This window comes from Drosophila tropicalis, unplaced genomic scaffold, assembly GCF_018151085.1.
Source record: "Drosophila tropicalis isolate 14030-0801.00 unplaced genomic scaffold, ASM1815108v1 contig_158, whole genome shotgun sequence".
Classification (NCBI taxonomy): domain Eukaryota; kingdom Metazoa; phylum Arthropoda; class Insecta; order Diptera; family Drosophilidae; genus Drosophila; species Drosophila tropicalis.
This window is the reverse complement of record NW_027172602.1, coordinates 4,520,072-4,537,329: the sequence shown is the minus strand read 5'-3', so window position 1 is coordinate 4,537,329 and position 17,258 is coordinate 4,520,072. Positions and strand designations below refer to the sequence as shown.

Here is a 17,258-nt window from a genome sequence, read left to right as displayed (position 1 = left end):
CATCTAACATTTTGTCCTGATTTTGCATTCTGTCTTCGCCTTGGAAACTATTATTACTTTCAGTTTGTTGATTTCAGCCAAGAAGTTGTTGTTCTTGTTCTTGTTGTTGTTGTTTTTCTTCATTTACTACTTGTTATTGGCTGTCGCTGTTATTGTTATTATATATTTTTTTTTTTTCGTTTTCTATTGCGCTTTTTTCTATCTTTTATGGGAGAATTTTGATTTTAGCTGGTTCAACATTTGTGGAAAACGCTTAGAAAAAGCTGAAAAACAAGCAAAAAAAAAAAAAAAAAAAAATCCCACAAATCTTCAAAGACATTTGGACAACAAAGTGCAGCATCAAATCAAGTGATGGGTATTGAAATTTCTAAATAAACAACTCGATTCTGTGTGTGTGTTTGTGTGTTTAGTGTCTTTCTATGTGCATGTCGTTAATCTTTTCTATAGCCTACTTATTAGCGTCGACTTGAAATTTGATTGAAAATAACTTTAGACTATTTCCATTTTAATAAAGACAAACTTCTTTTTTTTTCTTATCGAATTCAGTCATAACCAAGGTGAAAAAGGGCGCATTATCATGTTGCAAATCAATTTGAATGCCTCTTCTTTAAAACTGTGCTTTTTTATAGTCTACTTATCAGCATAAAACACTCATTTGTTTCTTTATTACAAAATCGAGAATAATAACCTGTGAATTTGTGAATTTTAAACTAAATATTTAAAGCCTACGATAATTTCCTATGATTAAAAAAGACATCGACTTTCATCAAGCTTTTTCTAAGGTCATGACCTTTTTGAAGTATAATTGTACCTATATTGTTACAGTTATGATGCTTTCTGTATAAAAGACGTAAATCTCTACAAAAGATAAAAGTCCTGGTGTCAAAAATAATATATTAGCATTTTGTTTGCTTTTTAAGAATATTATAAACGATTTCGACTTAAAGTTCCTAAAACTAAAGATGATAATATAGTCTTAGGCAAATAACAGGAAACATCTTGAATAAAACTAAAAAATGTACTGATATTCCATCTAAATCTCTATGGGACTTAGCTTTGATTTGACAGTAATCTTACAATCTAAGAATAAGTAACTAGAACATAAAAATTAATACTTAATATTTAATATTTAATTTTAAATAGTCATCTAGTTAAAAAATATGTATGTATGTAGTTTCCATGGACAAATGCAACACATTCTCAATCAATTGTAGTCCTCTTATTTAGTCTATTGAGTCTTTTGACCATCTCATATTTATGATCTCTTGATTTGACTGGTTTAATTGCCATTAAACTTTGGTAAGTTTCTTCTTAAATGGATTATAATTTCTTTGATAGTTAGTTCACTTTGTTTTGATGTCCTTTGTTTTCCTTTTTTAAATCTTGTAAAACTTCCCAAAGATAAGATAAGAACTTGATGCAATTCAATAGTTAACTGCGGTGACTTGAAAATAAACAAATTTTGAATTATATTAAAACTCATGCCATTGTTGGCAGATCTACGAATGTGAAATGAGAAAAAATTGCCCCCTAAACTATGCAATAGGCAGTCGTAGAATTCAATTATAGAATGTACCATGGTGATAAAATGGTTCACGATGCAAAAACTGTTTATAGACACGCATTGGGCATGTGAAACTTTGTTCATTTCATAAAACAGGCGTCACTTTTTGCAGCCCATTGCATACTTTAGGGGGCAAATGTTCCCCTAATTGTTAGATTTAACACTTTTGCTATTAATAATAGAAATTAGAATTTTCATGGCACTTGAATTCTTTTCGTAAGCGATTAATGTTATGACTAAGGAAATTTAATATACATAATTTAATTAATTTTTGAAACTGACTTTACAATTGGCTGTACAGCCAAGTACTAAATGCAAGCAATGACTAACAGACAAGCAGATAGTTGTTGATGAAAAAAAAACAAACAGAAACGAAACTTTATTGCATGTTTGATACAAATATACATATGTATATGTAGGTATCTAGATACATACATACATATGAAAGAACATGCATATTCTTATAGTATGACTATCTGCAATTGCAGTCCATTCGACTGTCAGGTCAGAAAATAAAGACCATTAAGCCTACACTCTTGCTCCCATTTGTTTCTGTGTGACCTATGAGACTATCTGTTAGCATTGCAATAATGTATCTTGCCCCCTTCTACCTGCCATTACACAACAATATACAGACACACACACACATACATGTATACATATGTATATATGAGCATGTGTGTGTAACAGCAAAAACGGTGAACCGGGCAACCAGGTAAATGGTTGAAAATCAACAAATTATACGAATTACAACGACAGACATTGCATACTTTCGAGCGCCAGTGTATAGGCAAATGCAAATGCTAATAAAATTATAGTGCCAAGACAAGCCGACATATATCATATAAATATATATACATAATGCTTGAGCTAATGGCCAAGATGATACAATTTCCTTTGACTTTGAATTGCATGAAATTTATTGAAATTGACGTCTTGCCATGCCTACAAAAACAAAAAAAAAAAAAAAAACAAAAAACAATGCACAATCAGGTTGAATTGAAATGAATAGAGGCAGACAAACTGTGTTGTTGGTAGGAGTACAGAAGAAACACACACACATGAGTGTGTGTGTAACCCCTATCCCCAATTTGCATGTAAGCGAGTACACTGAAAGAAAAGTTTTTCTCTTTTTATGGTGATCTGATACTGAAAACCTCTAGAAACAGAAGAAGGAAAATCTGAAATACCAAATCTTAAACTGAGGGATAGATGGAAATAGATAAAATTGTCTCCACTTCTCAAGTTGAACAAGATGTTATAGTTAAACTTTATATCATTTTCAAAAACCTAAGTGGATTTAGGTGAGGATCAAAGGCAGAAGCAAAGCCTCTACATTCCCTGTATAGATAGACATATGTACATATGGTTATGTAGTTTATATTCTTTCTCTCAGTGTATTTAAATTGCAGTAGCTGGTTGGAGCAATTTATGGCCAAAATGCCAGCGATACCCATTACCCATTTTGGTGGCAACACATTTGCATATTGGCCTTTTGTTTGCTCATTGTGCTCAGCTAGAGTTCAGCTGGATGAGCGTGTCGACTTTGACACATAAAGGAGCTAGCTACACACACACACACACAGAAAAGCCTTTTCTATCGACTACACCTATACATGCAAATGGGGAAAACCCATTCATTCATAGAGAAGAGAAATACCAAAACTATTAAATTGTTTTGCAGGTAAAACCGGTGGCTCAAAGGGTCGTTCGCCAACACCGACACCCAATCGTGATAATGGAGGTGGGGCAGTTGGCGTCGGCGGCGGTGGCGGTGGAGGTGGAGGTGGAACCGGTGCACAAACAGCAACAGCCGGCAACAACCTTGCCAGATCCACTCTGCATGCGAACAAAACCATATTGAAAACAGTTTCCGTATTCCTTGCCAGCGGCAAACGTAACTCGAACAACCAGTCGAAGACCGCCGCGACTGCCCTGCAGAACAAACGGCAACTGAGGCAAAGGAAAATGGAAGAGCTGAGCGGCAAAATCAATCCCAAGCTACTGGACAATTTGCGTAAAAAGACCCGTTTTACCAAGTAAGCGGAATCACCTTGGCCATCCATCAACAGAATTGAACCTCATTTACATTTTTTTGTTTGTGTTTTTTGGACAGGGATGAGTTAGATGCCCTTTGTCGCATCTATCGCAAATTGGTATCCAATTGTCAATATGCGGCCAAAACTTTGGCCTCCAGCTCATCGAGTGCTGCCATTGCCAAGCCCCATGCAGCTGTCGAGGTGAGTCGTCAAGCCCAAAAGCATGGTTCATTACATTTAACAATGAATTCTTGATTTTGTTTCTCCATAGGGCATCGATCGCATTGTATTCCGTGAACTATTGCATAGCACTTTTGATATTGTTACCGAGGAGATACTAATGGAACGGATATTCTGCAGCTGGGACAAGGCCCATGAGGGTTTGCCCCTACGTTTGGAGGGCTGGCTGATTGGTTTATCGACCTTTTTGCGTGGCACTGCCACAGAACGGGCTGCATTTTGTTTTCGGGTCTATGATCTGAACACCGATGGTTTCATCACCAAGGACGAGATGTTCACCTTGCTGCGCAATTGTCTGATTAAGCAACCGCAGGACGAAGATCCCGATGAGGGTGTCAAGGACTTGGTGGAAATTGTCTTGAAGAAATTCGACATAGACAAAGATGGCAAGGTGAACACCCTACCTATATCAATATCAATGCCATGTGTAATTTATTAGTTTTCTGTCAATTGACAGGTTTCATTGGAGGATTTCATGGCCACTGTGACAGCTGAACCATTGCTTATTGAGGCATTCGGACAGTGCCTGCCCACAGATAGTGCTGTCGTCTCGTTTTTCTCTACGCTCCAAGTTTAACTTAGGTCTTTCTAGTTGTTTTCTTCTAACCTTAATAAAGAATAAATATTTAGTAGTTGCTTTTAATACAATTTACCATGGGCTATCGTTTAATTTTATAGTTAGTGATTAATTGGCATCTCTGTCAATTTATTGGAACTTTGATTTAAAGGGTTGTTCAAATGTTTTATATAGTTGGGGGCTTGCCACCTTAAGGCAACCCTAAGATGATCTTAAGGTGATGTCAAGGCAACCCTAAGTCGACCTTAAAGCCACGTTAGAGAAAGCACTCCCCTTTACTTAGTTAATGTCTATCAAGTCAAGTTTTTGAAAAAGAATGTGATGAATGAGTAAAAATTTGAACACAAAAGTATGCTATATAAAAGGGACGAAAAATGTTTGGTTTTCGGTTTTAAAAGAATTATTTGAATCCCCTTTTTGTATCTAACAAATTGTTTATTAATAATTTTCGATAAGATATTCTAAAATCTGTTAAAAATATACATAAATTTCTGTAGCATACTTTTGTGTGCCGTTTTTTCCATCTCCAGATCTCATGATTTTACGAAATCTAGACGTCTTGAGTAAAAAATCGAATTCATATTCAGAATCAAACTTTGTTATTGATTCACCTGGCATAATGAGAGATAATGAAATATAATTGGTTGATCGTTAACCTTTTGGACTCCTTGCGAAGACAGTCCGTTTATGAACTCTTACCCTCTTTAGATACTCTTCCCTTGATGCAATTTCATGATGAGTTGCCGAAAATTGTTCCTGGAATGTGACTTAAAGTGCGTGATAAGTAGTTGATTATAAACGAGGGCAGTCGAATGGGTCAATTTTAAATTTGAAATTTCAGTTGGATCTTTTGAAATGAAGAAATGGTTAAAGGAAATGGGGGATCAATGGAATCATCTGGCCATTCATCATGACTTGTCTATATGAATGTACAAATCGATGTCACGATGAGTCTTTGAAATCGACTTGAATGTAACTTATTTTATGATTAGATTTATTATCATCGAGGGCAGGTTCATAAGTATATATGTACATATTTAGCTTAAATTATGCTTGCTTTTAAAACCTGGCTCCTTTCGCCGGCTCTACACAACTAAGGAGAGATAGATAGGGGACGACATATGTTAAAGTCGCATCCAAAGTCGAAAAATGGACTGCAACAGAGAAGTCTCGTTTTCCTATTCATGTATTTTACAGTCTACCCTCTCTGAACTAAGTGTTCGAGATAAGCCTTATCATTGTGTAGCTATTTTGCTTAAACAGTAGCCTCAAAGGTTGCAAAATATGCAACGTGCCCCCAGGCCAGTTCGGTCCGGGGTGCGTTTTGTCGCAATGACCTTGTAACGACCGTTGCATCAGTGGAAATAGAAACAAGATACAAATATTTCAATATCGTTTAGCATCTCAGCATCACACGGAAACTAGTCTAGTATTTGCAATAGCCATATTTTGAATTTTGATTGCCAACTGGATCACATTCAATTGTCTGTCAGTGGCAACAAGTCAACCGGTCAGACAATTTGACACTCTCACATCTTGTTGTAATGTGAGATAATTTATTCGATTAGCTGCATTCAACTAACTCACTTCATCTCATCGCATCGCATTGCATCGCATCGCATCTCAACTGACACACTCACATTCAGATCTATTCGTGCTGCGGCAAATTGTCACGAATTCGTTCAAAAGACAATTTTAAATAAATAAAAACAATAAAATATAAAAAAAAAAACAAACTATTAGGTTTAAACAAAAAAAAAAAAAGCGGTTCTACTTCCACTTGCACTTGAATTAAATGCATAAAGCTGATATAAGCAACATAAGTACACTGAGAGAAAAGATTTATAAGTAGATTTATAAATCTTTTACTTGTTTGTTTCAAGTACTTTTATTCCTTTTCACCTTAAATTTATAAAAAGAAATTGCATAAGTTGTACTTAATAATTAATTTTCTACAGTTTGGAGTTTATTCTTTAATTTACTTTAATTTTAATTCCTTGAAAAGCATTACTTTTTATATGTTAACTATGTATGTGTTTTCCATACTATTTAATAATTTTGTATTTGTCACAGAAAAATAATTAAAATTTTCATTTCATTTCACTTAACACGTGTTTGATAGAAAAATAATTAAAAATTTGTATTAATAGCTATAGTTATTTTATAGTTAGTAATTAAAATTCAGACTTAAACTAGATGTATACTATGTAAATGTAATTAAGTCAAAGTACCTAAATAACTTTTAATTATTAATCGTATTGTAGATTATTAATGATTCTTAATAATAAATTATTACAATTTCCTTTTTTATTCAAGAAGAGAAGTGTTCGTTACTAAGAGAGAAAGAGAGAGAGAGAGAGCTAGACTTGGTAGACAATTTAATGAATAAAAGGCTAAAAGAATTAGTTTTAAAAAGTAAATTTTCAAGTAGCTTAAAGAAATTTTACTATAAAATTATTAAATTTAATTTATTTCTGTTGGTACAGATTGCAAATATATTTTAGTTGGAGCGTTTAAAATTGTTATTAGTTATGCTTTGTAAACAAATAATTTCAAAAAAAAAAATGCAAAAATAAATTAAAATTTCAACATTTTTTCTTCAAGTATAGCAACAGCAGCTGAAGCAGTAGCAACAACAACAACAACAACAGATTATCTCAGAAGGTGAGCCGAATTGCCATTGGAGGCGTAGCGAACCGGAATGCAAGTGCAATAGACAATAACTAACTAGCTAATAATATGCTTAGATATACCTAACACACACACACACACACACACATACAATAAACGACTAAAGACAGAGGGCACAAGATGCAATTGATAACTGAATCTTTTGATGCCAATATGAATTCAGTTCAATCAATTGCATTATTTTTCATTTCTCAGTCTCATTATTCTGACTTCGGACTTCGCACACACACACACACACACACACACACTTTATTATCAGAGAATCTTGTTAGAGTTATCTTTAGATTAAAGATTAATTATCAGCCATTGAGTTGAAAGAGTTTATGGCTCAAGTTCTAATAGGGCCCCATATTCACTAGAGCAAGTGAAACGAATTAATTGTACTCATCATTTGGCATTAAGTGGATGAAAAGTTAAACATTTTTATTAGCAATTATATATGGAATGTCGTTTCAAGGAACACTCGGGTTTTTCTAGTCTTAAAAATGGTGAATTCTCTAATGAAATTTTGCCACTTTTTGTTTGGAATGGCTCTAATTAAGTTTCTCATGGATATCTGTGTGGAATATTTCTTTGATTTAGTTATAGGTGAATCTGAGGCTGTTGAAAGGGGTGGAAATTCGCCCCTTAAAGTATGCTACAAGCAGCTGTACTGTGCTGAAATGACAATCTTCGAAGCAAACATTGTTGATGGAGTCTTTGTATAGGAAAAGTTATGAATCTCAGTTGAAAACAATGAATATTATATTGCATATTGCATACTTTAAGGGGCACTATAACCTTAATACCTAATACAAATAACCTTACACTGCTTACTATAGTTTTTTTCCCCCTCTAAGAATTGTATTACCATGGATTCATATTAAATATAGAGAAATTTACTCTTTCTGAATATCATATTAGAAAATTCTTAAATAAAATGGCAAATTTTTGTTTTTGGTAGATAAAAATGGATCTCTTGGCCACCATTTTCGTTTTATTTAGTTGCAATTCTCAACCAGTTTAAACCTAAGGCCACGTTAAAAGTTTTATAGCCCAAAAGAACAAGTTAGGGACTTTATTTTTTAAATTTTTAATTGAAAAGATTTTACTTTACAACAAAGTTTTGTTTTTTTTTTGGTTTTGTATGTTTCAAAAACTTCTTGGGTATAACAAAAATGTCTAAAAATATTCAAAATTATTTATTTTTAACCAACAACCAAGAGAGAGAAGTTGACTAAAGTTTTGAGAAGGGGAAATGGGCATATCTTAAGATATGGACATAGTTTATACCTCGGACTCGATAAGTCATTACATCATTACCAATTACTTGATTGGCAATTGTTAACAGATCTTGATCATGTTATTAACTCTTTCAATCTTTCAATTATTGTTGTATATTTTAGTTTATATATCAAATCTGTCTCTGAAACTCATGTACTTGAAATGGGTAAACGAGAAGCTTTTGTTTTTTATACATATATGCTTATAGAGAACTTTCTGCTGGCTATTGCTGTGTGTGTGTGTAGATATGAGTGTATATGAATGAACATACATATGTAGTTGTATGAGTGAGTGAGTGGGTATATCAGCTCGAGTGTGAGTGTATTTCAAATAATAACTTATACGACCGGCATATGGCAGTGCGTACTGTGTTTACTTTTCAGTAAAATTCAGTCCGAATTCATCAACAGCCGCTAACGGTTTACATTTCTTAAGTAATTTTTACTTTTTTTTTGTTTATCTCAACTCCGCGTGTGGGTGCGTGTGTGTGTTTTTTTTTGTGTGCGTGTCCCTTAACTCGTGCGTTGTTGTGCCGTCCAATTTGGTTGATCCTTTGATCCTGATACTAAAACGTCACAAATATGTCAAATAAAGTGCATCAAAGGTTAGTAGAGCAACAACAACAACAACAGCGGCAGCAGTAACACCAACAACTACAACAACAACATCTATTAAAATTGTTATCAACAATCAAACAATTGCAACACCAACACACACACACACACAAATTGAGAGTGTGTGTTATCAGCATTCTACATGAATATGACACATGTTTGCTCTAGTAATAGCTCCTAATATGACCCCCCCCACTCCCCCGGCTTGTTATCTTTGCTAGCTTTAGGTACATTATTCCATAGTGCAGAAAAGTCCAAAAGTCCTATTAAATAATTGTTTCATTTTCTAAAATCTCCCTCCAAGTTCAATCAACTAACTTAACTAGCTGGCACAAGTAATTGAAAATTAATCAGGAAACCGGTTGATATATAAATAAAATATATAGGAACTTGCCATTCGTCCAACTATAATATGTTGTTAACCTTTGACTTTTAACTAGCTCTACTTAAAAAAAAAAAAAAAAAAAATTCCCCTACCTTGTCATTAATTTCCACGAACTAAAGTTATTATCTATAGCATATATATACTTATAGAATATTCATTGACAAATCTAGATAATAATTTTCCATTTAAGGTAATTAGTCTTGAATATCAAATATTTTCTACCAGTTTAAGTACTAAAATGTTAAAGAATCCCAACTATTTGAATTTTATAGTTGTGCAACACAAATTTATTTCGCAAAAGGGTTAAAAAAATTAGTTTAAAAATCTCTTGAGTAAAAAAATATATATTTCTAATACAAATTTTCCAACTTTAAATTTCAATTCTTAAGGATTTTCTTATCTGTTTCTTCTAATACAAATTTTTAAGAATTTTAAAAGTTCTTTTATGTTATCATGCAAAATTTTCAGTTTAAAATATGTAAAATTTCAAAAATTAAGAAACAAATTTTTCCAAAATTTGAAAAGAATAAAAAAAAAGGTTTAATCTCATAATATTTTGTTGCTTAAAACTCCATAAGAAGCAATTTTTATATCATATAATGTTTTAATGGTCTTTTGTTCTAACATACAAATTGCAGTTTAAAAACAAACGTAAAAATTTGAAAGTTATTTTACAAAAATCACAAAATTTTGATCCTTGAAAACCTGTAAAAGGCCAATTTCAAAACAAAATAATAACATTAGACTTTTATTTTCTGAATATTACCAATTCTTGACTTTTAAATTAAAGAAAAATAATGAAAGTTTGAAAAATAAATAGAAATCTTCAGATAAGAACTAAAATTTTATACAGGAAAATCTTTAAATTGGACAGATTCTAAGGACTAGAAATTCTAAATATTTATGAAATTAGAAAAGAAGAAAGAAATGTTTAAACAAATATATATATACCTACATATATACAATCCCTATCAAAAGTGAATAACACTTTCTCTTTGGTTTTTCTCTCTCTTTTTTTTTTAAGTTGTAGATTTTAACACTTTAAACTTAGAAAACATAGAAAAAATAACAAACGAACATTCCAAATCAAATATTTATGCTATATGTTATATAGATCTTTATCAATGTAGACTGATAGATTAACATAGATTACGATTCTCACGAATTGCATCTAACTGTTTAAGTAACTTAGTTGATGATGATCCTAAAGTACTGGGCTTTAAGATGGGTTCTGAATTACTACAGTGCCTAACATTCGTCAGTGGCCATAAGTAATTAACTCTCAGATAGAGTGAGAGCATCGCAAATACTTTAGAAGAAACTGGAAAATATCAGCCTACATATGTAGGTACATATATCCCGATTACCACAGTTATTAAAGCTACTTCTGATGGCCGTAATGAGCTCGAGAGGATCAAGTTGAAGTTTGAAATTTCTTAAAAACTTGCAAATTAAGAAGAGAAAGAAGTCTTTTGCATTTCTCCCACTCTCTCTCACTCTCTTAGCCAAGTTAACTTCAATGTTAACAAATTTGATTAACTTAAACAAATGATAATAGCAGATTAAACTAATCTTATGTTTTTTCGTAGCTGAAGTTAAGAGGTCGAACAAAATTTCATTCATAATCTTATCAAAATAAAACTTTTTACCACCAAAAGAGCATTATTTGAACAATAGAGTATATTATTTAATATTTGATTCTATAAATAAAATCAGTCGGATCATACCATTTTGCGTGGTAATGCGATAAGACCAAAAAACGTAGAGAGAGAGAGAGTATATATAGAGAGAGAGACAGAGACAATTGCATGTTCTATGCGGGTGACGATGATGATGATGATGATGATGATGATGATGATGATGATGATCGAGGGCCAAAGACAAAAACGAGTGACCAACAATGCCAGGGCTAGTTCATGGCCCATATGTGTGTATAGAGAGACTGTATAACCGAAACAATAACAACAACAACAATACAAAAAAACTATAACAAAAATGAGAAACAGTTTTGACATTATCAAGATCGCACGCAGCTTGACTGCAGCTTTTGAGTAATTATAATATGTATACAACAAAAAGCGCTGACCAAAGCGATTTGGGGCTCTAAAAAATCCACATTCACAAATGGGAGACGACCAACCCCTTAGCTGCCCCTTCCCTTGCCACCACCACCAACCTCCTTCTGTGCACCATGTGTGGATCATACGTTGAAAAGCAACGAAATGGGCCAAAGTTCAGCTGATTGTTGCGGCTTTTTGTTTGAGATCCCCCCTCCCCACCATTCCCCAACAACAAATTCTCCGTCTTGTGGTTGTTGTTGTTGCTGCTGCTCGACTTAATTAGGTAGCAACACGCACATCCTCAAAATCCCCAACCCCAAACAAAATAATAATAATAAACATCAAATGAGATCTCCCTCGCTCCCTCTCTCTCTCTCTCTCTCTATATCCATTTCATCTTTTATATTTATATACATATAATTTATTACAGCAACAACTCCAATTCGGCTGGCAGTAGCCCCGATGTCTACAATATTGTCTTACTTGTGGTCGACATTGTCATCTTGTTGGCCAAATTCTGGCTTATTGTTATCGAATCCATCGTTCGCACATTCTTGCCAAAGAAATTGAGCAATGTGAGCGGTCAAACCATCTTGATCACCGGCACTGGCCATGGCATGGGCAAGGAAATGGCCCTGCAATATGCCAAATTGGGTGCCAAAATCATTTGCTGGGACATCAACGAGCAGACGAATGCCCAGACAGTCAAGGAGATCAAACAACAGGGTGGCACTGCCTATGGCTACAAGTGTAATGTAACCAACCGGGAGGAGATTGTCGAGCTGGCCGCCAAAGTGCGCAAGGAGCATGGTTTCGTTAGCATTGTGATTAACAATGCCGGCATTATGCCCTGCCATCCATTATTGGAGCACACCGAACAGGAGACTCGTCTCATGTATGACATCAATGTGCTTGCACATTTCTGGGTAAGTGACATAGACAAGTCCAAGGGGGTAGGAATGCTTATGTCCAAAAACATATTATCATTTACTTGTAATTCCCAACTAGTTTTCAGCATTGAAGCTCGATCGTATGCAGGTTAAGAGAGAATAATTTTTGAATCTACATTAACATTACAAGAATTCTTAGAGATTTTCATTAATCATATATCATTTTCAAAATGATAATTATTTAAATATGAGTACTAGATATTAGAAAGCTGGAAACGAATACATTCAAAGACATTCACTTCCATAATTAATTGAATAAATGAGCTTTGAAACTGAAATGAATTGACTTAGTGGTTGTTCAACTCATTCATTCACTCCATTTGCCATCTAACTTTACGTTCGAATGGTTTTGTACTCATTGCTAGTAGGAAATTGAATACACTGTTACTTTATAAGACTATGAATACTGTGAATAGTCGAAGCAGTCCTAGTCTTTCCTATGTCTGTCTCTCTTTTTCTTTTCCCCTCCTCGTATTTGAATGTTTTAGTTATACAAATTCAGTTGTTTAGTTATTTGATTATATTCATAAGGTGTCATATTCATTCACGAAACCTTGTGAATATTAGGATTTGTTTGATTTTTGAAATGATTTATTAATTTATTCGCTTGATAGATTTAATCATTCAATTTTGTTTGTTTTATAACATTGATTACTCTCATTCGGCAAAACTTTGTATTCAAATATGAATACTCATTCAGTAGTAGCCAGTGCAATCAAAGTTTTGCAAATACTTATGAATTGATTAGTAGTCAGTCGAATCGAAGCTATGAATGTATTAGAACAGTTAAGTAAATGCGAATACCCATTGATGAGTAGTCAGGGTATTCGTAGAGTCCTTTACTGGATTTGCAGACTTTTGAAAGATAATTCGTAATTATCTATCCACACAGATCAATCAGGCCTTCCTACCCGATATGATCGAACGCAACGAGGGCAGCATTGTGGCTCTCTCCTCCTGTGCTGGACTCTTTGGCCTGTCCAATCTGGTGCCCTATTGTGGCACCAAATTCGCTGTTCGTGGCTATATGTTGGCCCTGGCCGAGGAACTGCGTCATGCCAATCCCAACACAAATGTGAGTCTAACTAAATGAGTGAGTGTTTTTTCTTTTTACTGTTTTCTTGTTGAATTTTACAGATTAAGTTCACCACAATCTATCCGTATATGATCGATACGGGTCTGTGCAAGAATCCACGTTATCGTTTCCCCAATCTCTTCAAGCTGATTGGCCCCCAGGAGGCGGCTGCCTCGATCATTGAGGCCCAACGTGAGGGATTGAGCGAGGCATCGATTCCCCGTCGCTTCCTGAACATCGAGAAGGTTGGTCGTTTCGTTCCCAGGAGAGCCATGGCTGTGGTCAATGATTTCCTAGACACTGGTGTCGATACAGACAAAAAGTAAACATCATCACTCAAAAAAAACGAAACAAAACAAAACAAAAAGTTAGGAAAAGCCAAAGAGGAGAAAATTTAAAGTAATAAGAAAGAAGTCAGTTTGTTTCCTCGTTTTGTGTTAATTATCTTGTATATATGTAGGTATATATATATATATACATAATACACTTAGTATTTAATATCAACTACTTATTACTTGAAAAGTGAATTTTGATTAGGGCTTTTTTTTTTTTTTCTTTTCTTTTAATTCGTTGTTTTTATTTCTGTTTAATGTATGAGAAAAAAAAAAAAAAGGTTGTTACTTAAAATAAAATAAAATGCGATTGCCATTTGGGGCTAATTGTGGGTCATAATCCACAAAGTCCAAAGTGTTAATTGGCCTGGGAATTTAAAGATGTTTTGTACATATATTTATATTGTTCAGTGTAAAGGCTAATTATTACATACAGCGAGAGAAAACAGGGAAACAAGGAATAAAGGGGTGGGGGGGGAAGATGGAATTTAAAATGCAAATATATATACATATAGACCACTCACACACACACACACACACACATACATGTCGAGAGTGGGAGGATCATTTGATACTCTTGGAATTTCTTCTGCCATTCGATTTGCCCTTATCCTTACTTGGCTTATCAACCGATACACGGGTCGGTGACGCTCGGCGTGCCTCCTCGGCAAGGGACTCACGACGCAATTTATCCAAATACATTTGCTCGAAGACCGTACGCTGCATGGTTATGTGACGTTTTGAACGTTTATGTTCACCCTGTAGCATGGTGTTCTGGACATCGGCAATGGCGGCTCGGAACTCGGGATCACCTTTGATCATTTCAACAAATTGATCTGGATTATCGGGATCGAGTTCCAGTTCGGATTCATGTTGATCTTGTTCCAAACGTATACGTTCCTCCTCGAGCAATAGGCGTGTGCGACGTTTTAGTTTCATTTCTTCGACGCGTGCCTCGAGGATTTTGCTACGCGATATTTCGCGCTCAAACATCTGCGTGGAAGAGGAAGAAACCCTTGATAACTTCGTTTATGTCGAAGAAGTTTGTGTTTGTGTACCACGGAGGTGACAAATTAACATCTAATTAAGATTTGATCTTTGGAAACTATAGGATATAGTTGTTCGATCTTAATGAAATTTGCCATAGTTATTAACAACTGTAAGAAACTTGCAAATCTTAAGTTTTATAATAATCGCTTAGAAAATAACAAAATTATTGAACTTTAAACTCCTTTCACTATGGGAACTATGAGATATATCTTTGGCACAAGGATTAGTGAGTAGAATTGGAAATTTAGATGAACTGGAAGGACAGTCAGACGGACAGTGGCAAGTTAATGATCTTGTTTGGCTTACCGATGCAATCAGGGCCTTCTCCTTGCCGGTGGCTGTCTTCATGGCCTCATTTAAAGTCAATACATGACAATCTCCATTGGCCAAACCAATGGCTAAGAGTTCACCATCGGAACGAAAAACTAAATCGGTTATCATTGAATGGAAATTAATGCTATAAAATGGTTTTCTCTGATGCAGCAGTAAATCATAGAAGTCAACAACTCCCAGCTTATCGCCAGTGACAAAGAGCGAACATCTTGCCGTTGACCATGCCCCGCATGTAAGTTGGGTATCCTTCTTAATGTACATGGTACTTGGACCATCTTTACTTTCCTCCGACCAAATACGGGCACGCCAATCGCCAACGATTAGAAAATTCTTGACAAAGAACGGATTACGATTTATGGACCGTATGGGACCGGCAAATAGTTGATAATTGCCAAGTAAAGTCTCCGCGGGAGTCATACCCTTGCGATTGCCAACGAAAACACAGCCCATATCGCTGCCAATGATAAAACGCACCGGAATGGTGTACTCGAATTCAAGGAATGTAACACCATGCGATTTCTGACGGTCCTGACGATCCTGTGGTTCTGTCTCCAGGAGTAGCTCGTGTACAGGCATTTTCAAATCACGTGTATCCCAATACTTGATGGCCCCATCAAGGGAACCGGAATAGAATTCAGTATTCGATTTCGAATGGACCCAACACAGAGCCGATGTCTTCTCACGATGGGCAGCTTCCAAAGGACATGAACGTATGGGCAAGCCGGTGGCATGAGTAGCCCAAATGCATACCTTGCCGGAATAGTTGCCACCGGCTAGATTATTCTCATCCTTGGGACAGATCTTGGCACGTGACACAACATCAAGACAATCGTAATGAAGTTTCGGTTGCAGGGGATTTTTAACGTCCCATATATAGAAGGAATTACTCGAGCCCATCGAATAATCATCGGTGGACTGTCGTTTCTTTTTGCGATGCAAACGGAATAAATTGGTAAACTGAACCATAAACTGCCTATCATTATTTGGCATCCATTCGATATTGGTTAAATGACGGGAGGGATGCCAAATATCATGGAAAACATTGACACCCCTTGCGACATATTTAAAGCGATTCGCATTGGCTATATCAACGGTGAGATCGGCAAAATAATCCTGATAGATATTGATGGCATTATTCTGTTCGCCCACAGCCATTACGGTGCGTATCAATTGGGTGATCTGTTCGCCCCAAGTGTCATCACGTTCGACCTTTTTGCGATGCCGCTGGGTTTGCTCCTCATCATTGATGTTGACCTCTTTGGGCCAACCGCCCTCGTAGTGATACATTCCATGCTGCTCGTGGGTGACATTTTCCGTAGTCATCACCGAGAGGGCAAACTGATCACTCAACTGGGTTGTCCTTGACGACGGATTGCCCATAATGTATTTCAATCGCAAACGTCCGCTGGGATGTACACTGACCATCAGCTCGTTGTGATCCCCGAACAGACATTGACGGCCAAATCGGCGTCGTTCCCGTGAATATATAAACTGATTCTGATACATACTGCCCAGTTGAATCTTGAGTTAGCCGAAAAAGATGACCGAGGAAGAAAATAGAAAGAAACAAAGTGGAAATTGGAAATGTTCTATGAGTTTCGTTTCGTTTCGTTGTGTGGTTTTGTTTTTGTTTTGTGTTTAGTTTATCGGGCTTCTTGATTCTGTTTTTTTTTTGTTATTTTGTTTTAAAAAAGGTAACGGCCAACTTTGTTGGATCACTGACGTAATTAAGTATAATTGGGCCAACTTTCCACTTAATAAGCTGATCTACATTACGACATGTATTTCTATTTGTGTGTGTCTCTTGAAGGGCTATGACATGTGGCCTGTATTTTGCTTTGAGGAGTTGGAGTTCACTGTAGTTGTTGTTGTAGCCGTTTATATTCCATTGTATCACTTTCAGAGACATTGAGATAGTCAGAGAGTTTTATGGAAATGGGAAACGTAACACAGGAAGTTCATTTTTATTTGAGTTCATATTCTGCATTGGAGCATTCCATTTGCTCATGTCCTGTATTTCTTGTTGTTTCACAAAGATGGGGCATTTGCTAAAACGTTTTGTCTGTTCAGAAGTCAGCTTTGAAC

At 35.3% G+C, this 17,258-nt stretch overlaps 3 protein-coding genes across 3 annotated transcripts; 2 read left to right on the top strand and 1 right to left on the bottom strand.

Annotated features, from left to right (window-relative positions):
- The first annotated feature begins 3,532 nt into the window (after nt 1–3,532).
- On the top strand, nt 3,533–4,420 carry LOC137583715 (calaxin). The gene is made up of 4 exons (XM_068298820.1): nt 3,533–3,603; nt 3,681–3,804; nt 3,875–4,234; nt 4,301–4,420. The coding sequence occupies exons 1-4, from the start codon at nt 3,533–3,535 to the stop codon at nt 4,418–4,420; spliced, it is 675 nt and encodes a 224-aa protein (XP_068154921.1).
- A 4,342-nt stretch (nt 4,421–8,762) lies between these two features.
- Nucleotides 8,763–14,170, top strand: Ldsdh1 (Lipid droplet subset dehydrogenase 1). Its single transcript, XM_068303589.1, has 4 exons — nt 8,763–8,978; nt 11,864–12,359; nt 13,276–13,458; nt 13,521–14,170. Exons 1-4 carry the CDS (start codon nt 8,956–8,958, stop codon nt 13,782–13,784), a joined length of 966 nt encoding a protein of 321 aa, XP_068159690.1. The 5' UTR covers nt 8,763–8,955; the 3' UTR covers nt 13,785–14,170.
- LOC137587264 (dynein intermediate chain 3, ciliary) lies at nt 13,889–16,828 on the bottom strand. Its single transcript, XM_068303588.1, has 2 exons — nt 15,147–16,828; nt 13,889–14,783 (listed from the first exon to the last, which is right to left on the bottom strand). The coding sequence occupies exons 1-2, from the start codon at nt 16,677–16,679 to the stop codon at nt 14,355–14,357; spliced, it is 1,962 nt and encodes a 653-aa protein (XP_068159689.1). The 5' UTR covers nt 16,680–16,828; the 3' UTR covers nt 13,889–14,354.
- Nucleotides 16,829–17,258: the final 430 nt, after the last annotated feature.

What these genes read in the sequence shown, in the direction of transcription:
- LOC137583715 (XM_068298820.1), top strand. Translation starts at nt 3,533, where the DNA reads ATGGAAGAGCTGAGCGGCAAAATCAATCCCAAGCTACTGGACAATTTG. An exon ending in AGCCCCATGCAGCTGTCGAG is followed by an intron (nt 3,805 to 3,874) that starts GTGAGTCGTCAA and finishes GTTTCTCCATAG; the next exon opens with GGCATCGATCGCATTGTATT. An exon ending in ACATAGACAAAGATGGCAAG is followed by an intron (nt 4,235 to 4,300) that starts GTGAACACCCTA and finishes GTCAATTGACAG; the next exon opens with GTTTCATTGGAGGATTTCAT.
- Ldsdh1 (XM_068303589.1), top strand. Translation starts at nt 8,956, where the DNA reads ATGTCAAATAAAGTGCATCAAAG. An exon ending in TCAAATAAAGTGCATCAAAG is followed by an intron (nt 8,979 to 11,863) that starts GTTAGTAGAGCA and finishes AATTTATTACAG; the next exon opens with CAACAACTCCAATTCGGCTG. An exon ending in ATGTGCTTGCACATTTCTGG is followed by an intron (nt 12,360 to 13,275) that starts GTAAGTGACATA and finishes CTATCCACACAG; the next exon opens with ATCAATCAGGCCTTCCTACC.
- LOC137587264 (XM_068303588.1), bottom strand. Translation starts at nt 16,679, where the DNA reads ATGTATCAGAATCAGTTTATATATTCACGGGAACGACGCCGATTTGGC. An exon ending in AGAAGGCCCTGATTGCATCG is followed by an intron (nt 14,784 to 15,146) that starts GTAAGCCAAACA and finishes TCTTCCACGCAG; the next exon opens with ATGTTTGAGCGCGAAATATC.